At 38.7% G+C, this 22,290-nt stretch overlaps 1 protein-coding gene across 1 annotated transcript; it reads right to left on the bottom strand.

Moving 5' to 3' along the window:
- Nucleotides 1–4,743: 4,743 nt before the first annotated feature.
- NPS (neuropeptide S) lies at nt 4,744–9,753 on the bottom strand. Its single transcript, XM_072628101.1, has 3 exons — nt 9,746–9,753; nt 9,568–9,649; nt 4,744–6,428 (listed from the first exon to the last, which is right to left on the bottom strand). The coding sequence occupies exons 1-3, from the start codon at nt 9,751–9,753 to the stop codon at nt 6,249–6,251; spliced, it is 270 nt and encodes an 89-aa protein (XP_072484202.1). The 3' UTR covers nt 4,744–6,248.
- Nucleotides 9,754–22,290: the final 12,537 nt, after the last annotated feature.

Raw genomic sequence — 22,290 nt, 5'->3', positions numbered from 1 at the left:
GGCGGATATGTTTGGAAGGAAGTGTAATGAGTTTCATTTTGAATATTTGAATCTAAGGTCCATAAGTCAAGGTGGCAATGTTATGGTGGGAGCAGTATCCTAACTTACCCCATACAAGTTAGCATATTTTTCCTTTAAAAGTATTTTAACTGTCCCCAGAGATGGGACTATAAAGTGTACCTGGTAATAGGGCAAGGGATTAAGGAATCCAAAAGTGGCTGATTGGGTATGGTTGAGCTGGATAACCTGGGATAAAGAAATACCACCTACTGGTGGTATAGTGATAGAGTACCAGAGCTGAAGTCAGGAAGACTCCTCTTCCTGAGTTCAAATGTGACCTCAAACACTTACAAGCTGTGTAACCCTAGGCAAGTCACTTTACCCTGTTTGCCTCAGTTTCCTGATGAGCTGGAGAAGGAAATGGTGAACTTCTCCAGTATCTTTACCAAGAAAACCCCAAATGGAGTCACAAAGAGTTGGGAGTGACTGAAAAACAACTGAGCAACAGAGATAAGAATGTGAGAGGAGGGAAAGGAGTTCAGAGTGGGGTAAGGGGACTAACTAGGAGAACAGTGGTAAGCGGAGGGACTGGAGCTCATGGTCCAGACAAAGAAGCTTAGGGAAGTGAGAGAGAGAGAGAGAGAGTTTAAAGAATAGTAGGCTACAGTCACAGTGGAATTTCATGGATCTGCATAATTGGCATAAACCATGTATGGGTGATGGTGAGATCAAAGGCATGAACATCCTCATGCATGGCTAGGATGGGGTGAAGCTAGAGATTGAATGAGTGTGAGGCTGATGAACTGGGAGGCTGAGTACTCTAAAGGACATCAGTGTGCATAAAAGAATTCCCATGTGATGTTTGTAAAGTACTTTGGGGACTTTAAAATATTAAATTAGTGTCTGTGGTCACCATAATGATGTCAACAGTGATGAGGATGAAGCCTGTCCCATTGGGCTGTGAGCCTGAATGCTCAAACCTGTCAGTGCTTAGGCTAGAATTGAGAGATGCAGGAAGACAGTACAGAAAAGACTTCTCCAGCCTCCCCGCTTCCCTCCTCTGAGACTGTTCCCACCCTGGTGCATACCCTCATGGCTTCAGACCTGGATTATCACAATGGCTTCTGGGAGCGATGGCCTCTGGGAGCCTTAAATCTCTCCCCAGTCCAGTTTATCTTCCATTCAGCTGTCACAGTGATCTTCCTAAAGCAGCTCCCCTACTCAATAGACTCAATAGACTCCCTATTGTCTTTGAAAGCAGATACAAACTCCTCTGCTTGGCATTCAAAGTCTTTCATAACCTATCCCTCTCCCCTTTCCCCCACACACATACACACCTTTCCAGTCTTGTGCCTTGCTCTCCATCACATGCTCTTTGATTTAGTGATGCTGTCCTCATCCCTTCTTCTTTCAACCACTCCTCAGGTTGAATGATCTCCGTTGCCCTATCCCTGTCCCTCCTGAACCATCCCATCTACCCTCCTCTGCTTATACTCCATGATGTCAATGTTCTTCCTCCACATGTGTTTGACCATGGGAAAAGAACAGAAGGAAAATTGTCTCTTCTTTCTGGACACTTTGCTTTTTCTGTCTTTGTCCCTCTTGCTTTGAGAGAGTAAGTAAAATAGAGAGAAACTGGAACAATAAGTATGAATCTGCAAAGAGTCAACTCTAAAGCTCTGCACTCATCAGATCAGAGTGAATGTTGATGGAATGGATGGTGGAATGATGGTGTGGAAACAGAAGGTGCATATTAAAGAGTTGTCTTAGCCCCCACAGTCAATAGGAGATGAAGTCCAGTCATTCTCAGACTGCCCCTTCTGAGATAGATTCATCTTCCTGTCCCTCCCATCTGGTTCCCTTCTTCACCCACTCAAATATTAATGGGATTGAGTAATGGAAGTGCAAGTTTTATGACTCTATCTGAGAAAGTCCCACTACCGGAGGCTTCAGCAAGATAGGTGGCTGCCAATTCAGAAATAAATCTCACACAGGCAAGCTGCTAAAAGAGATGAACCCTCCTGGTACATGCCTGAAATCATGAAGACAGGCTGCTCTCTAACTTACCACTGAATTTTAGGCCACTAGGTTTCTGCCTCTATTTCTCCATTTGCAAATTCAAAGACTAATCTTAGTACTGGTTGTATAGCTTGGAATTTAAATTCTTACACTGCAGAAAACTTCCTGAAATATGAATCACATGTTAAATTAAATGTTATATATCACCCAGGACACCTTCTTCTGCCATTGGGAATTTAAGAGTTACCCCTTGGGTTCAAAGCACTTGGTGAGTTAGTACCTGTTCAGAACTATAGTTCCTGAGACCCTATCTGCAGTCATCCTTTATGAGTCAGCAGAGGACAAAACAATGGGTATTTAATTAAGTAACATAAGAGAGACAAGAAGTCAGTGAGAAGTTACACACACACACACACACACACACACACACACACACACACACACCAGCACCACCACCACATCACACCATACCACACCACATGGGTGTGTGTGTGTTTGTCTTTCATTGCCAAAGAAGACCGTGCCATCAGAGAAATAATGACATGACTTGAACTTGACTTTATTTTGAGTGAAGGAGGGCTGTGCAGGTCACCAGCCTCACTTCTCCTCCAGAGCCATCTGAATCTAGTGACCAAATATTCATCAGGATGACTAGAAATGACCCAGGATGAGGCAATTGGGATTAAATGACTTGCCCAAGGTCACACAGTTACTGAGTGTCAAGTGTCTGAGGTGAGGTTTGAACTCAGGTCCTCCTGACTCCTGCACTGGTGCTCTATCCACTGTACCACCTAGCTGCCCTACATGAGTAAATATTTTTCCACAGGCTACTATACATTCAGTGGGGAAAGGAACAGATACAGAGAATACATATGATGGGCACTCATGTAGAAATGGCGTTTAGCCAGGGCACACAACTGGAGGGTACATACGTAGGGAACACATGTCCTGAAACCATATATGGAATGGGCAACTCAAACTATCAGCACCGTACAGCTTCTGGTGACCTCTATCAATATTGTTGTACCGCTCTCTGACACTCTATGCTGGGTATCACTATTATACCCTCTAAGGGAAATAGGGTTGTTCCTGTTGGATGTCTCCACTGGCCTCTTAGTCTCTGTACTTCCCTCTATGGTGTTCTTCTGAAATTCAACTCTTTAGGACCATCTTTTCAGTTCTTGACTCCCTGTCTCTTAAGGTTCAGGGACCTAAAAGTCTGTCGATGACAAGGCCAGGCTGATAGCTCTTTACTATAATAGCCAAGGCATCATCTCTACCTGTAGTATTATCCTCCTGCAATCCATCTTTCTCATTGCCATCCACTTCATTTTCAAGTAGAAGGTGCCCCTTGAGCTGAGATGAGGGCAACTGTGTGGAACATTAAGATTAGTAGTAGGAACAGGGAATGGTTATCCTGAAGAAGAGTTAGAAGAGACAAGAGAACTGTCTTCAAGAACTTGAAAGACCAACACTTGAAAAATGGATTAGATTTGTTCTGCTTGACTCTAGAGGGCAAAATTAGGAGCAATGAGTTACATGTCAGGGACAATTTCTAACAATTAGAGTTGTCCCAAGGTGGAATCAGCTTTCTCCAAAGGTGATGAGTTCTTTCTTCATTGGAGATCTTCAAGCAAAGGTGGGATGATCACTTGTTAGGTACATTGTATAGATGAACCTTGTTTAGGAATGAGTTGGACTTGATGTCTTCTGAGCTCCTTTCTGGCTCCAACTAACTTTAATTCTTTGATATCCTCGGAGCTTCAAATATTCTTAGAATTTGTGGAATAGAACTGGGTGGCTTTTTATGCAAGAGAATTTCCCAATTACTTCAATGTGTTTGTGGGGATTTGATTGTTTAAGACCCAGAAAATACTGTGCCATAGTGAACTGATTTGTCCATTGGCACCTTGGTAAGAATACAACGGGCAACTCTTTCTAAAATTCATGAAATGATTTGGTTACCTGAAACTTTTAGAAAAAAATGTAATCTTGTACCCTTTATTCTGGGCTACAAAAGATCTGACAGACCCCTCTTGGTGTCGTTTTTATCCATTTTTTACTTTTTCCTTACACCTTTCCTCTAGAGTTGTACAATGTGCAAGGGTGTCCCACTTCCTTCCCTACAGTAACTAATGGTTACTGTCTTTTAGATGAAGCATATAGTATGCAGGCATTTGCAAGTCCCCTGAGGGACTAGGAGGAGAATGCTTTGAACTCAAATTCCTAACCTCCTTCTGACTTTGTTTTCCTTTCTGAAAACATGTCAGAGAACAGAGAACTAAATGAAAGTGAACTTTCTAAACCTGAGAGATGACAGTAGTCAGGTCAGTAATGGAGTATCAATAGTTCCTGCAGAAACACATAACTGAAGCAGACATCCCAAGAAAGGAGTTTGTGAACAATGTTCCTAAATTTCAGCCTCTGATAGTGTGAAGGGAAGCTTCCAAGAGGCAGTACAATTCTAGAATTTAACAGAAGAGGCATATTTCCAGACGGTGTCCTTGGTCAACTTTGAAAACAACCTCAAATATAAGAATCCAAAAATCTGATCTCCTGAAGAAAGTAATGATTCTTTAATAGGGTTCCTAGTGGAGAAATCAGTATCCCATGTGGCCTTCATAGATGGAGAAGAAGAGCTTTATTATTACCATAAGTAATTAGGACAGTGAAGAACAGACACAAAGTAAATTTGCCTTCTTGGGGGTGAGAGGGAATCTCATTCATAGGGTGTCATTACAAGCTGGGGAGGGATCTCTGTGGAAATTAGGGTTTTAACCAGAATGCCAGGGTGTTACTCTAATGGAAATCCCAAGTATCTGCTTAGGGAATCTTATGGACTATGGTAAATGCTTTATGTTTTCTGTTTTTGAGCTTCTGTTAGTAGCTTTAGTAGAATGCAAGAAGAGGCTATTCTACCTGGAATTCACTTGCCACCTAAAGTGTTTGTATAGGAGCTAGGAACCCTAAACCCATACAGTTACAAATTTTTCAGAGTAAATTCTGGGTGGGGTCCCATGAGCCAAAAGAGTTGTTGACACCTTTGAGAATGGCTCCTCAGTTTAGATCTAGCATACATGAGTTCTAAATTTTGGCAGGCATTGGACCACAGATCACTACTATGTAATCCTACATGTATAAGCCTTCTATTCTGAAAAGAGAGGATTGGCCAAGCAGTTCATTGACTTATATGAAAAAACAATGCTGATTTGGGAGCCAAGGACTTGATGTTTTGTAACAATTCTCCATCTTGTTCATTATGTTGTCTTTCTATACCAGGTTTTGAAAGAAGCATTTTTCTGTTCCTCAGAAATAGCCACAAATTTATTTGCTTCTGTCCTAGTCTTTAATCCATTACACATTTAAGTAATAGCTTTTTTTTAATAGCGTAAAATAGAGGAGGTCTAGATCTAGGGTTGCCAAAGAGCCCAGATGTTTCTTAAATGAGGTCTAATTTCCCAAGATTCTTGAGACAGAGTCCACAAAACAGCCATACCAATGACAACAAATAAACAAACATTTGCCTACTTTTGGTTGCTGCTATTGGCACAACTCCCCCCATCCCTACCCCATTCATTTGGTGAGAAAGTAACAAATGGATTTCTACCCAGCCAAATGATCATCTGTTGTTCTAATACAATCAAAATTGCAAGGGGAGAGCAAGAATCAAATTGGGGCATCCCTGGTGATGTCTGTTCCTGGCACTAATTGATTAACTGAAGACAAGGTAACTATGCTTCGAGCTCAACTTTCTTTGATTTCCCAAGACACTTAAAAATGAGATGACGCATATCAAGGGACTCAGTTCCAGGTAAATCATTCAGAAAACTGTATTAAAAAGCAATTAGGACTTTACATATGGTCTGCAGCAGCCAATGACTCTTGGGAATACAGGCAGGAAATTACGTCACTCATTACCATATGTATTCAAAGTACGTGTCCAATTTTAGATCAATGGGATGTGATCTAATTAATTCACCAATCCATACTCATGCAATTAATACAACAATGACTCTACTTTCTGTCATCTTCACAAATACATGAAATTTGGGAACACTACTTTGGTAAATGGTTATGCAGTTAGTATGGTTGTGGGATAGGGAGTAGCACTGGGGGAGAAGTGTTTTAGCAATTCTTAATTATTGAAATAAAAGTGATTTTTTAGCACATTCATTGTGCTAAAATTTGCTTTGAAAATTTTTAAGTTGTTGAGTCTTTTTTGCACTGATTCATGATTTTGCTCTTCGAAAGGAAGTTTTTTTAATTCCTGTTCCAACTCCATTGCGAAAGGACCTTTTCATGACATTCTTCATAAAAAATGGCTTTAGAAAAGCCAGCTCTTCACTCCTGTCCACCGCAGCTAAGCAACTATTCAGCAGGATGAGAAAGTAATCAGATTTTTCAGACAGCTGGCAATTCAAATAAAAAAAAAAAAGGAATTATTGCTTTAGGGCATTCTTTTTTTTCCTAAAAAGCAAGAGTTAGAGTTGAAAGTTTGTTTCATCATAAAAAGCAAACATGTCCAACATTTGAAATTACTCCATTTGATATAATCAACAAAACTGACTCCCCTTTAAATCAGCAATTTTGTTGAAATGCAAGCTCTCTATCCATATACAGATTAATATTGTATTCTTGTGCTGTTTTTCCAACTGCTATTCACATTTAAAGTGACCAGCATGATTGAGACATAATTACATCTTTTCGATGACACTAAAAATAACATAGCATTGAGGACTTTCAATCCTTCAAAAGATCTTGGATTTCCTTGGTATGATTATTCTCTTCCCTTTTGCCAATCAAAAGTATATCTACTAGATAGTCATCATGGACAGCTCTAGACTCCCAAAGTCAACACCTAGGAAGGAGTTCCTCTTTCCATGATTGATTCAGCTGAGACTCTTTAGCTTAGAGCTGGAAAGGATTTTAGTCATCCTCTATTCCACCTCTACCCCATTTGGAGAGGGAGAAACTGAGGATCAGAGAAATTAAGGGAATTGTCCAAGGTCACCCTTGGCAGTAAGTGGTAGAACCATCATTGAAACCTAGGTCCTCTGACTCTAACACCAGTACATTTCCTGCTACAGCACTAGGTGGCTCATCTTCTCTTGACAGATCCACAGTCCATGACTGGGCCAGATTCAAAGATTTTCCAAATTTATACAGTTGTTCAGGGCTTATTTGCCATTGGCATAAACTTTGAGAGCTCAAAGCCACTTTCACACCCTAAGGAGGCATCTGAGGACTTAAGGGGTGGGTTTTTTTTTTAAAGATTAATTTTTACTGATATCCTTTCTTTTACATCACTTCATTTCTGAATGTATTCTTCTACACAAGGAGTCATCCGTGGTACCAAGGATAAATAGCTCATATAAGTAAATAAAAGGAAGAGAAAAAGGCACTTTGGCAAAGCTAATCAACATATCAACTGAGTCTGATAGTAAATTCGATACTCCACACTCAGTGTCCCCATCTCTGCACATATTAAAAAATAAGTAACAGAATTTTTTTTAAATTTGATTCTCTGACCTATACAATGCCATTTAAAAATATTATCAGGGTCTATTTATCAACTTTTTGCGTTAACAGTTTTTTTTGTGTCTCTTAAAGTTCTAGTCTAACTGTCCATTAGGGGGATTGAAGGTCAGGACAGTGTCATTTCTTGAGGGAAATCTCCCTCTGCTGTATAAAAATATTAGTTTTTTTTCTATTAGAAAAGAAGCAGCATATATCCTGAGCTACCACACTCATTAGGTTTTCTCTCCTTTATAGTTTCAGAGTGTGTGCAATGCACCAAACTAGATTCAGAAGAGGATAATTAGGCTTAAAAATGATCATTGAGTAGAGCACTCTAAGCTAAGATGCTTGAGAAAGCACCTTTCCCAAGTAGGGTCTGGATAGCACAAAAACATCAAAGCCGAAAAAAATGAAAATCAAAACCCTTAGAGGCTTCAAGCCTCATTTTACACAAGATATACTCCTCCTCCCCAATATTCTGACACAAAAAAACACATTTCCTTTCAAGCTACATCAGGAATGGATTGAAATAGTGAGTAAAGGAGATGCCTGGCTTCCCTAGGCTCCTGGGCCTCCCATTATGCATAATGTTTGGGGAGTAATTCAGATCTAAGCTAGCCAGGACATTATTTCTAACCTTTCTTAGTTGAATGCATTAAAGGAGTCCAGGTGAAGAGGCTGCTCCATCAAGGAGCAGAATATTCCAGGAATTTGGACCAAGTAGTCTCAGGGACAACATGCATAGGCAATTGGTCCATAAAGCCTGACCACACACCTATAATGTATCCTAGGCTTTGCTAGACACAGACTTGGATGGCCATGACCATAGAGATTGACATAGCTTATAACTTCATCTATTTTGAAATTGGGGACCAGATGGCTCTGAGTCACTCCATCAGTACTCATCTTCCCAGAAATACATATGGTGCTGTCCCCTTAAAACGATAAAGGAAATGTCTGAAGCATTAGTTTGGAATCTTCACTTCCCAACTCTAAGAATTGAATCCCTCTGTGGACTGACTGGCAGGACTCTTGGGAGGGGAGATGTAACTCCTCTGACTTGTATTTTTAGGTTATACCATTCCAGATCATCTCTGTGCAGACCATGGAACCCTAGAGTCATCGTTTGAGAATTCATTTACCAAAGAAGCTAGATTCTTCTGGCTATTCTATCATACCACTACTGACTATAAGAGATATAATTAGGAAAATTCTCTGATCTGAAAAAATGGGATGATGTACAAAGAAGCAATGCCAGAAACATTCATTTTCAGATACAAGAGCCCTCATGCTCAAACAAGAGGAAATTATAGTCATAGAGAGAGGTAGCCAGTAGACTGAGCATGGAATCAAGAAGATCTGGGTAAAATTCCTGCCTATGGCACAAGCTGGCTGAGTGGCCCTGGGACAGTGCTTTAACATTTCAGTGCCCCAGGCAGCTCTTTCTGAACTGCTGACCTGAATTTTTGAGGAGCTTTCCTACACCAATGGAATCACATGTCCAGACTGAGAGAGACAGAGAGCTAGAGACAAAGTAAGAGACAGAGACACAGAGAGTGGGAAGGAAAGAGGTGAGAGAAATAGGATTGATGACAAAGAAAGAAAAAGAGAAACAGAGAATGAGAGACACAGAGACACAAAGAACCAGAGACAGACAGAAAACGCAAGACACCGAGAGACAGAAAGAGTAAGATGAAAATTTCAATCAAAATAAATGTTTGCTTTGGCTTTGTGAATGGATATATATAGGAGAAAGAATGCAAAATTTTGAGTAAAAAAGGTAGATCTATATGCTAAAATGGGCATTTTTGTTATGTTGTCAACACAGATAGGACACCAAGCAGAATATTCTCTGAGTCTACTGAGTAAAACACGGCCCTGAGTAACTTTACATCCAGGTCCTCGTGGTATTTTAACTGTACTCAGCTATAGTCGTCAAGGCCCTCTTTTCTAAGTGACAGTTTTCCAAGTATGACTTTTTCAGTATTACAATTATCAGTGTAAGCAGCAGAGAAAGAAGCCAAGTCTTACCATGGGTGAGGGGTTTGGGTTGCAGCACAGCATCTGCATGGAAGAAATCCAGAGGACCAGAAAAAGATTCAATCTCATTGAACTGCAAAAGAAAAAAATTCAATGAGTCACCAACAAGCCAGCATCATCCAAGTGGCAGCCACCACCCCTTGCCTTTGCAACAGCATAGTCCTCTTACCTGGCCATGTTTTACCTTCAGAAACCTGTTCCAGTCCACAGCTCTCTACAGCCAAATCCCTCAGACTTATTGCAAGCCTTTCCATGGGTGACTCTTTTATAGGAATAAAAATGTCACCGGCTCCCATCTTAAAGTGACTAATTGGTCCTGTGGTGGCCTTTCCTCCTTGTTAAGTGGCAGATGATAAGAGTTCAGTGGCAGGGCCAACCTGCTCCTTGCTGTTGACGTCCCTTCAAGTTTTGACACTAAACAAAAGAGTCTCTCCAAGTCCTCGACTTCCAACATATGTCACGTCTGACAGAGGTCTTAGAAACTGTCAAAAGTATGCTATGCCTGGAATTTACACCCTCCTGCAGAATGACATTAATCCTTGGAATGGGGTGCACCCATTCTCCTGCCCACACAAAATGAGATCTTAGGAGAAGAAAGACAAGGAAGATCCTTTCCTTGGCAACACTCTCAAGTTAACTAACTGTCCTTCATCCATTGTCCTATTTTTGGAGTTTGGAAGTTAAGCATTTTTAAAGAATGATGCTTCTTTCTCACCAGTCCTCCAGGGAGAATGAGGAAATTTTTCCCCAAATTCCTCTGTCCACATGATCTAGCATTCTGTGAAATCCTCCTGGACAGCTCTGCTTTTCTTTCGAAATCTAGGGGACATATGAGGAAGTCAGGTTGTTGACTGGAGCTGATGGTTTGGATATTATAATTTATGTCAATAAAATTGACATCCAAATTGAAATCATCATTCCCTCCAATGCTACCCACTTCCTCCACTCCTTTCTATGTTGATGACCACTCAGATAGTAATGATTGAAACCTCAAAATCATTTTTTTTACTCTTTTCTCCTATTTATGCCTTCACATCCAGTTGAGTCTGGTTGCCTCTTTCACCCACCTCCAACTCTCTTTCCAATCTGCCCTCTCCTGCCTTTTGCATGGCCACCACTGTAGCACAGCATACTCTTTCCTGCCTATACCATTCTGATAACTTCCCAAGCCATTTCTCTCCACTCCGCACCCCCACCTTACCACTCTTAATTTTTTTCTGACCATTTGAATAATCTTTTACAAGAATTCCTCTTCTCAGAAATCTTCACTGGCTCCCAGTCTATAGGGCAAAGTTTAAGCTCCTTATGTTACCATTCAAGATAGTCCACAGTCTGGCACCACTGACCTTTTCAAGACTTGTTACATACACTCCCCTTCAAGCATTCTACTTTTCTGCCAAACTGGACTATGCCCAAGGGCAAAGAGTCAAGAAGGTGGAGTAAGAACTTAGGGACTTTACTGCAGCTCACCCAAACTTCTTCCATAGTAACTTTAAAGAAAAGTTACCAAACTTCATTCTTACTTGCAAAGCCAAGAAAGTCACCGTGAGTCATTTTTTTTTAGGGCAGGGCAGCTTAGAAAGATAAAAAAGAGAGATTTACAGACATTGTGGTGGGGGCTATCTAGGAGCATAGCACAGCAGCAGAAGCAACAGCAGGTTGTGGTGGGGCAGAAATGGTGTAGAGGAGCCCAGTGCTCTGGAGCAGCAAGTGAATTAAACATTTGGACAGATAGAGATCCCAGAGGGCCCTTGTATTAGCACTATGAGCAGGATGAAAGGGCATCTAGCATTTCTGTCACTTGGTTATAGGTCAGAGTTTCAGAGCAGAAGAACAATTGGGGATCATGAGAGTGCAGGGGCTCTACCTGTGTAAGGAGCAGAACACAGATTAAGAGGGCATTGAGCCAACCTAGTCATGGATCACTATCATACTGACAGCACTGAAAAATTACAGGCTCCCAGACTGAGTTGTGAAAAGCAGCAAAAATTCAGGCAATAGATCCCTCCTTAACCCAGAATTGAACAGAGCTCAGCTCTAACATAAAGTTCCAAGTCAAGAACTAGGCTGGAAAAAATGAACAGACAAAAGAACCTGAAAATAAAATGTTATATAGCAACAAGGAAGCTCAAGACAAACTCATAAGACAATAACTTGAAAATATCTGTAAGCAAAGCCTCAAATAAAAATGCATATTGGACATAAGGCCAGCAAGAATTCCTAGAAGCACTAAAGAGATTTCATAAAAGAGCAAAAAAAGTGGTTTTAAAAATCAAGTAAGAGTAGGTAGAGGAAAAATAAGAAAAGAAATGTTAGTTACATGAGAAAATTATGAAAGGAGAATTAACATGTTGGTTAAAGAGGTACAAAAATACTGAAGAACACAATTCCTTAAAATTACAATTGGTCACATAGAAACTAATGACTTCATAAAACAAGAAACAATAAAACAAAATTAACAGGGAAGTAGGAGGGAAAGGGACTAAGAGAAAGAGGGAGGAAGACAAGAAAAAGAATAGATAAGGGAGGCAATAGCAAAAAAACAAAGGAAAAATCTTGAGGAGGTGACAGGGTAAAAAAGGAAGACAGAAGAGAAAAAGATTGAGGGAAATATACAGTTAGTAGTCTATAACTGTTAATATGAATGAGATGAACTCACCCATAAAATGGAAGAAGATGGTAAAATGGGTTAGAAACCAGAATTTAACAATGTTGTTTTACAAGAAACACACTCGAAAAAGAAATATAAGTGCAAAATTAAAATAAGAAGTTGGAGAAAAAAGCTGCTTCAGATGAATTTAAAAAGGTAGGGATAGCAATCATGATCTCAGACAAAGCAAAAGGGTAAAAAAGACCTAACTAAAAGAAATAATAAAAGAAACTACATTTTTCTAAAAGGTACAATAGACAATGAATTAATATCAATGCTGAATCAAATGGCGTAGCATCCAAATTCTTGAAGGAAATATTAAATGATTTATAGAAAAAATAGCCAGTAAGATAGTGGGAGACCTTTATTTACCTTTCTCAGACTTAGATAAATCTAACCACAGAATAAACTATGCTACTCTGGGTGTGAGCAACAAGATGTCAGACTAGACAATTTCACTAATACCAATGACATTCCATATCTCTCCAAAACAGAAATTACAAACCAAAGACAAAATAATTCTCTTTTTCCATGGTCTAGGACAAACAGAATTCAAAAGAAAGTGCAACTCTAAAACTCAAGATCTGATGCTCACTAACCCTGAGTTTACTTAGCACTCCTTTCCAATTTCCCATGTTGCCCACAAAGAGGCTCTACTAGCAGACCCAAGAACACAACACAAGTTTACATCAAAACTCATCCCTTCACTCCATTTCTCCCTTCCTCTTCCTCTTTCCAGCACCATAGAATATCAGCTCCAGGCTATAGGACTTTCTTCAGGCCTTAACAGCCACCATGGCCACAGCCTTTCAGGAGCAAAAGCCTATTGGGGGTTGTACCAAACCAGAAGCACCAACACTAATATTAGGAAAAACATCCACTACAAATGCTAGGAAAAGCAAGCTCTGAACTGCTAGTACTAGACCAAAGAACTAAGGAAAAGAGGAAGTGCCACAATTCACCAGGACAGGACATTGTGGATGAAGGGAACTGGGCAACACTCCACCAAGCCTGAGGGAAGAGCACAAGATCTAGCTCCAGTCAGTTTTGACCACCCAAAAGTGAAGTGGGGCAGAGACCCAGGCTGGGAGGACGTTGAGATGCTTTGACATTCACTCATAAAGAAACCATAGTCAGGAGGGAGTCAGAAGCAAGAGATAAGGAAAATAAGGCTTTTTGGTCATGAAATTCCACTTAGATTCTCATTAAGCTTGCAGTTCAAATGCCTTTCTGTTTACCCTTACCTCCTCTGTCTCATATCTTACCTCTGTTCAACTCCTTCTCAAAAGAAAAGGGGAAGAATTGAAAGTATCTAGAATTCCAGGAAGAAGAAATCTCAAAGACCTTGAACAAAAATAGATAAATCAACAGGAAAAAATAACAATTGAACCAATACTATCTTTTGGGGACTTTCAGAGGTTGCCTCCCAAATATTTAATGCCTTTAGTTATTTGGAATGCAAGTTCATTTTCTATCATTGATTCTTGTATTTTATTATGATTACATAGGAATACTGTTGATTTTTGAATATTTATTTTGTAAGCTGCAACTTTATTGAAGCTATTAATTGTCTAAATTAATATCTTTGCTGATTTCCTCAGTTTTCATACCATCATATCATCAGCAAATGGGTATTTTCATCTCTCCTTACTTATTTTTATTCCCTTAATTCTTTTATCTTGTCTTATTGTTAGCATTTCTGAAATCATATCAAATAATAGTGGGGAGAGTGGGCATCCTTCCTTTATACCTATATTTTCTGGAAAAGGTTCTGGTGTATCCCTATTGCATATGTTTTTTTTAAATTTTATGATATATTTTTGGATAATTTTTAATAATTTTGTGATATATTTCTTTTTTAAAAAAAAGATCCCTCTAAGCCTTTTCTTTATGGGATTTTTAGCATAAAAAGAGGGTTATACTTTCTCAAAGGCCTTTTCTGAATCTTTTGAAGTGATCATGCAGTTTGAGATGTTTGGGGTTTTAATATGATTAACAATATTGACTGTTTTCTTAATGTCGAACCATTCTTGCAACCCTGGTCTAAATCTTATTTGATCATAATAATGATTTCTTGGATAAATCTCTGTAATCTTTTAAATAGGATTATTTTGAGGGTGCCAATGTTCATTAAAGATAGTAACCTGTAGTTTTCTTTCTGTGTTTTATCATTCCCTGGTTCAGATATTAGTACTACCTTTTTCCCATAAAAGAATTTTGGTAGGATTTTTCTTCACCTTTGGGAATACTTTGAGAAGTATTGAAATTAACTTCTTTAAAAGTTTAATAGTATTCTCCTGTGAGTCTGTCAAATCTAGGTATCTTTTTCTTGGTAATTTACTTATGGCTAGATCTATTTCTCTTTCTGGGAAGCGATTATTTAAGATCTGTATCTAGCCTTCTGATAGTTTAGGTATTTTATACTTTTGAGAATATTTCTCTATTTCTTTGGTGTTCTCAGTTTTGTTAGCCTGTAATTGGGCATAATATATTCTGATAATTCCTTTAGTCTGGTTTTTCTGTGATTTGACCTTGCTCATTTACTATTATATTGATTTTTTTGCTTCTTTTTAACAAGATTAGTTAAGAATTTATCAATTTTGTCATTCATTTAAAAGAACTAACTTTTAATTTTATTTATCATTTTTATGGTGCTTTTTCATTTCTAGTTTATCTATTTCCCCTCTAATTTTATTATCTCTTCTTTCGTGCTTATCTTAGTTTTTTGTTGATTTTCTAATTTTTAATTCATATTTGCTCCATTAATCTCTTTTTCTATTTTGTTAATGTAAAATTTTAAGGATATGATTTCCCCCCTGAGGACTGAATTAGCTACATAACAGTAATTTTATTATATTGTTTCATCACTATTATTTTTTCTTACATAGTTATTGTTTTTGTGATTTGTTCTTTAGCCCACTCATTATTTAAGATTTCATTATTAAGTTTCCATTTCAGTATGTGTCTTTTGTTTGTGGTTCATGAACCAGTTTTAATTCTTACTGCATTATGATTTGTAAAGTTTATATGGGCTGTTTTCACTTATTTGCATTTGTTTATAATATCTCTGTGCCTAGTACATGGTCCACTTTTATAAAAATTTCATGTGTAGGTTGGAGACAAAATGGTGGAGATAAGGCAGAGACTCACTTGGGCTATCCCAAATACTCTTCCAAACAACATTTAAAAATACCTCTAAACAAATTCTGGAGTGGCAGAACCCACAAAAAGATGTGGTGAAAAAATTTTCTTTCCCAAGACAACTTAGAAGGTCAGCAAGAAAGCTTTGGCATTCCAGGGAGAGAGTGGAACAACACAGGATACACCAGCACAGGCCTTATCCCAGGAACCCAGAAACAGGTCTTGGGGCAACTGAATTAGCAGTGGACAGTGACTGCTTCCAGAGCTCCCATCCTACAGAGAGTAAGGGACTCAGGAACTTGGTTAGAAGAAGATTATAGGGGTCCCTTTGCTGGCACTGGTGACAAGACTCTTTCACTGCCCACACTTGGGTCTGGATTATAGTCCTGGATTTCAGTTTCAGGCCAAGGAAAAGCACTAGCACACCAGAGCTTGTGGCCACAGGGGAGCTGGGATCCTGGTCACAATTCCAGGGTAGAAAAGAGTGCTTGTGGTTGTTCTCAAAGACCAAAGCACAGATCAGGAGAGTAGTAAATATGTCTCTTCTTATATCAGACTTATACAACTTATAAACTTCAGGCTGCAGATAGGTTAGACTAGAGACAGGCTGATAATGGTTGGTTGTTGTGGGTCATGTGACAAACAGGAGAGTACACAGTGGTAACCCTACATTTTTTGCTGGCTGCTCAAAATTCTTTGGTGGACTGCAAACATCCCACAGGCTGTGTATGGCTTACATGTTGTATGTTGTGCAGGCCTGTGTTAGATCATTGCAACTTGGAAGAACTGAAAGCTTACAAAATCTCCCAGAACTACCTGTAAAAACAGCTACACAAAAAATCTTGAAGCTTGGAATAGTGCACCTGTTGCCCTAGGAACAGATTCCAACTTTAATATAAAGCTAAAAGTCAAGAAATAGGTTGGGAAAAGTAGTTTAAAAAACTACTGACCATGGAAAAAAGATACTGACCATGGAAAGTTACTATGGTGACAGGGAAAATCAAAACAAACTCAGAGGAAGACAACGAAGTTAAAATTACTTCATCCAAAGCCTAAAAGAAAAAAATGTGAATTTGTATCAGGTCCTAGAAGAGCTGAAAAATGAATTTTAAAAATAAAATAAGAGAAGTAGAGGAAGAATTGGAGGGAAAATGATAGTGATATAAGAAAATCATGAAAAAAGAGTCAATAGCTTGGTAAAGAAGGCATAAAAATAATAAAGAAAATAATGCCTTAAAAAAGCAGAATAGACCAATAGACCAAATCCACTGAAGAGCAGTCCTTAAAAAGCATAATTGGCCAAATGTTAAAGGAGGTACAAAAGGTCACTGAAGAAAATAATTCCTTAAAAATTAGAATTGGGCAAGTGGAATTTAATGACTCCATGAAACATCAAGAAACAAAACAAAATCAAAGAATGTAAAATAGAAGGAAATAAGAAATATTTTGTTGGAAAAACAACTGACCTGGAAGATCGATATAGGAGAATATAAGAATTATTGAACTATGTGAAAGCCATTTACAAAAAAGAGGCTGAATAGCTTATTATTATTATAATTATGATTATGATTATTGAAACAGACCCAATATCCTCAAACCAGAAAGTAAAATAGAAGTAGAAAAAAATCCACTGATTACCTTCTAAAAGAGATCCCAAAATGAAAACTCCCAGGAATATTATAGCCAAATTTTATATCTCTCAGTTCAAGGAGAAAATATTGTAAGCAGTTAAAAAGAAACAATTCAAATACCATAGAACCATAGTCAATACAACATAAGATTTAGCAGTTTTAACATTAAAGCATTGAAGGGGTTGAAAAATAATATCCCAGAGGGCAAAGGATTTAGGATTACAACTAAGAATCACCTACCCAGAAAAACTGAGTATAATCCTTCAGAGAGAAAATGGACATTCAATGAAACAGAAGAATTTCAAGCATTCCTGATGAAAAGACCAGAGCTGAAAAGAAAATCCAACTTTTAAATATAAGACTCAAAAGAAGCATAAAAAGATAAACAGGAAAGAGAAATCATAAGAAATCCAATAAGATTAAACTGTTTACATTCCTACATGGGAAGAAGATAGTTATAACTTCTAAGAACTTTCTCATTATTTTACAGTGAGAAGGAATACAGACATAGATGGAAAGCACAGATGTGAGTTAAATATGAAGGGATGATATCTATAAAAATAAAATTAAGGGGTGAGAAAGAGGAATACACTGGGAGAAGAGGGAAGGGAAAGCTAAATGGGGTAAATTATCTCACATAAAGGAAACACAAAAGATCTTTTACAGTGAAATGGAAGATGAGAAAGCTAGGCAGGACCACTTGAATCTTATTCTTATCAGAATTGGCTCCAAGAGGGAATAACATACACACTTAGTTGAGTATAGAAATTTATCTTACCCTATAGTAAAGTAGGAGGGGAAGAGGATAAAAGAAGGGAATTCTGACATAAGGGAAGGCAGATTGGGGAAGGTGGTAGTTAGAAGTAAAATCCTGTTGAGGATGAACAAGAGAGGGGGAAGGAAACAGAATAGAGGGAAACGCACAGTAATCTTAACTGAAAACATTTTACAGCAAGTATCTCTGACAAAGGCCTCATTTCTCAAATATATAAAGAACTGACTCAAATTTATACAAATATGAGGCATTCCCCAGTTGATAAATGGTCCAAGGATATGAACAGCCACAAAGTAATCCAAGCTATTCACAGTCATATGAAAAAATGTTCTAAGTCACTATTACTTAGAGAAAGGCAAATTAAAGCAACTCTGACATGCCACGACACACCTATCAAATTGGTTAATATTACAGAAGAAGAAAATGACAAATGTTGGAGGAGATGGGAAATTGAAGCACTAATATACTGTTGGTAGAGATGTGAACTAATTCAATCATTTTGTCAAGAAATTTGTAACTGTACCCAAAGAGGTATAAAATCATGTATACCCTTTGACCCAGCAATTCCACTACTAGGTCCGTATCCCAAAGAGATTTTTATAAAGGAAAAGGATATATATGTAGAAAAATATTTATAGCAGCTCTTTATTGGTGGCAAAGAATTGGAAAGTGAGGGGATGCCTATCAGTTGCAAAATGGCTGAACAAATCATTGTATAAGATTATGATGGAATATATTGTGCTATAAGAAATGATAAGGAGGACACTCTCAAAAAAACTTGGAAAGACTTATGTGAACTGACAAAGTGAAGAGAGCAGAACCAGAATAGTATACACAGTAACAACAGTCTGTTTGATGGTAGCTATGAATGACTTAGATCTTCTCAGAAAAGCAGTGATTTAAGACAATTCCTAAGGACTTATGAAAAATGCTATCCATCTCCAAAGAAAGAACTGAGGGAGTCTGAGTATAGATGCAAGCATACTTTTTTTTACTTCATTTTTTTGGTTCTGTGTTTTCTTTTACAACATAACTAATATGGAATTAAGTTTTTCATGATTGCACATGTATCACTTATGTCAAATTGCTTACCTTCCCAATGGGGGTAGAAGTGGGAAGGTAGGGAGAAAGAGAATTTGGAACTCAACATTTTAAGAAACAAATATTAAAATTGTTCCACGTGTAATTGTTGGGGGAAAATAAAATATTAAACAAAAACAGAAATATAAAAAATAAAAAAGTTCCAGGTGAAGCAGAGAAATATGTATTTTTTTTGCTGTCTCATTTAGAAAACACTATGTTTTTTAACCTTAGTTTCTTCATAAATGTGTTTAATTCCATATTTTTTCATTTATCTTTCTGTTAAAGTTATCCAAAACTGATTGACAGACATTGAGGCTCCTGTCACTACTATATTACTTTCTATGTCTTCTTGAAGCTCAGATAAATTTCCTTTCCTGGATGCTCAGGCATTTGAAGCATATGTTTGTAACTGATATTGTTTTGTTGTGTTTGCAATTTGTGTAGCTTTTCTCCCACACCATGAATCTGAGGCCTTTCACAGTTCTAATTTCCCTCACTAGCACACTTGACAACTGATCAGTTTCTCTACTAAAATGTGGCACCCAGGGCTGTATGAGATAGCAGTGAGGTGCTATGACCAGGATGGAGTTCAGAAGGGCCTTTTGTCCTGGACATTTACCATTTAGGGCAGCCTGAGGCTTCAAGAGTTTTTTGGGCCACCAAATCCCATAGTAGATTCACATTTAGTTTGCAGTCCAAATGGCTTTCTACCTAGTCTTACCTCCTCCATCTCACGGAGAATCAGTGAAGATGTTCTTTGTAAAACACCTAACAGTGCCTGGCACACAGTAGGAGCTTAATAAATACCTGTTCTCTCTTTCCCCCACCTTATGAAATTCATTTGTTTGAACCCATGTTAAATCACATTTTCTCCTCTGTCGTTCATTGTCTCACTCATTTTGGCCGTGTTCCAACTTGCTGAGATCTTGATGAACTCTGACTGTCAAATAGCATGTTAGCCATTTACTTAGCTTTGTGTCGTCCATGATTTAGTAAATATGGAGCTTTTTCCTTTATTCAAGTATGCATCTTTGAGCAGAGTGCCTTTCCCCACCATGCCTGAGTAGCCCACTCCTTTATTTACCTCTTCTAATCCCTGGCACCTGTCAAGGTTTGGGCCACATTCTTTCCTATGCTAGCCCTGTCCTGACTCCCTCAGTTACTGCCCTCTCCTCTGACCCCACCAAAATTATGTTGTCTTCCTTCTGTAGACACACCCACACCCCCACCCCCCACACACACACACAAGTGGCATTTGCTCATCAGTATACATGTTGTTCCTCTCCTCTGTTTAAGCTGTCCCCCATCAGGGCATAGACTTTTTACATGGACCATTGTAATCCTTCCTTGAAGTGTCTCTCATGGTCTGCCATGCAGTAGGCTTGTTAATAAATGCTTGGTGGATTGGATGGAGTTTTTGGACTGGATTGGGCCTCAACTTCCCTTCCAGTTCTAACAATCTGTGATCCTAAAACACAGGACTGCCCTATCAGGTTGGTCTGATATAATTAATCACTCAACAAGCATTTATTATGTCCTACATGTATGCCAGGCCTCCAGCTTATACACAGGTAAAGTAATTGGCTGCCTATATAAGAGTGACTTCAGAGGCACTAGGAGAATCTCTGTCTGAGAATAAAATCACTCCCACCTTTCTTCTTTGAAATTCCATTAAGAAGGAAGTGGGGAGGCCTGTCAACTCCACCATCATAGTTATACTTTAAAAGACAAATGCTTTGTGGGAGTGGGAGCACACTGTGACTTCCCCTCAGCTATAATCCACACTGATTCTTACTACAGTGGAGATGAATTATGTCACATCTATTCTTTCAGATAGAGAGGGGAGTCTGCAGTGGACAATCCATATCCTCTACTGGTGAGGACTCTCAAATAGGAAAACTGATGGAAAGTGGTAGACAAGAGTCCTCTATGTCAGGAAGGCATGCTGAACTTGGGAACCCCTGGAGGGAGCAGTCAAATATATGAGACCACACATCCATTAGGGAATGGATTTGGTATTTCCTTAGCTGTGTCAATGTTGTTTCATCCCAACAGAATCTAAGCTTCTTGAGCTAAAGGACATATTGTTTTTGTCTCTGTGTCCCCACCATGAGGCTTATGGACATTCCCTACCTCAAGTTGGGAGAAGAGGTAAGGAGAGGAGAATAAGACACAAAAGCATGAGGGAGGCAGGGGAGAGCATCAAAGATAACTTCTATCTCACAGGATTCATTCATCCTACCATCAAACATCTATTAAACCCCTACTCTGTGCTAGGCACTATATTAAGGACAGGGCATGCATCAAGGCAGTGTTGCGTGGTGATTAGTGTAAGGGACTGAAGGTTCAGAAATGTTTGAGTCCTTTCTCAAGCAGCTAGGAGCCATGGGACCCCATTCATTAAGTCACATTATGTTTTCAGCCTCAGCTTCCTCATAATTTTAATGGGGATAATTATAGTACCTACCTCACAGGGCTGTTGTGAGGATCCAATGAGAAAAGTCATGTAAATTGTTCAGTTGCTGGGAATTCTCATTATTATGACAAAGTGCAAACAGTCCCTGCCCTCACGGACTTACTGTTGTTGTTTTATTTTGTTTTGTTTCCCAGAAGAGACAATATGTTTACATATATGTAGATAATCAATCAATCAGTGTGCATTCATTATATGTAACAAATGCTAGTGAGAGAGACAAGAATGAATTGAGCCTGCTCTCAAGGAGTTTACATTCTACTTTACATGCAGAAACGTACATACTATATAGGTAGACAGAAAGATGCAAGAATTTCTGGGTTTGAGGGAGAACATTAGCAAACAGGGAGATCATGAAGGGTCTTTTGTAGGAAGTAGCTCTTGAATTGACCTTTAAAAGAAATCAGGAAGTGGAGGTAAAGAGGGAGGGCATTGTAGGCATGAGGGAACAACCCATCCAAAGACAAAAGGATGGGAATTGGAACATCCTCAAGCAAAAGAATAACTATCACATGGGGCTGGTCCTGGGTGAATTGGGAAATACAAGTCTCCCTTTCACATCTCACTTGGGTATCCATGTTGGATACTGAAAGAACTCATAAAAACCTTCATGTCCTCCATAGGCATCTTGAATGCAATGCTATATTCCCACCCAATTTGGAGTTTCACAGACGTGGATAGTCAAAACTTAGTCACATAATTTCATGAGGCCTCCAACGTCAAACCATCTGAAACCTTTTCAAATGTCTCCTTGTGAGTCCTCATCAGTGAAATGAGGCCAATGTTCTTAAACTCCTGTGAGCAGTTTGCCAAATTTAAAAGGTTGATTCATTCCTTAGAAGATCAAGGGCTCATCAGAACCTCAACCAGCCAGACAGGACAGGCTGAAAGGAGTGCAGGAAAAAAACATCAATGTTTCTAAAAGATCACCAGGAGCTCTTGCTATTTAGCTTTAGTGTGA

The sequence above is a fragment of the Notamacropus eugenii genome, chromosome 1, assembly GCF_028372415.1.
Source record: "Notamacropus eugenii isolate mMacEug1 chromosome 1, mMacEug1.pri_v2, whole genome shotgun sequence".
NCBI lineage: Eukaryota > Metazoa > Chordata > Mammalia > Diprotodontia > Macropodidae > Notamacropus > Notamacropus eugenii.
This window is presented reverse-complemented; position numbering and strand designations above follow the sequence as displayed.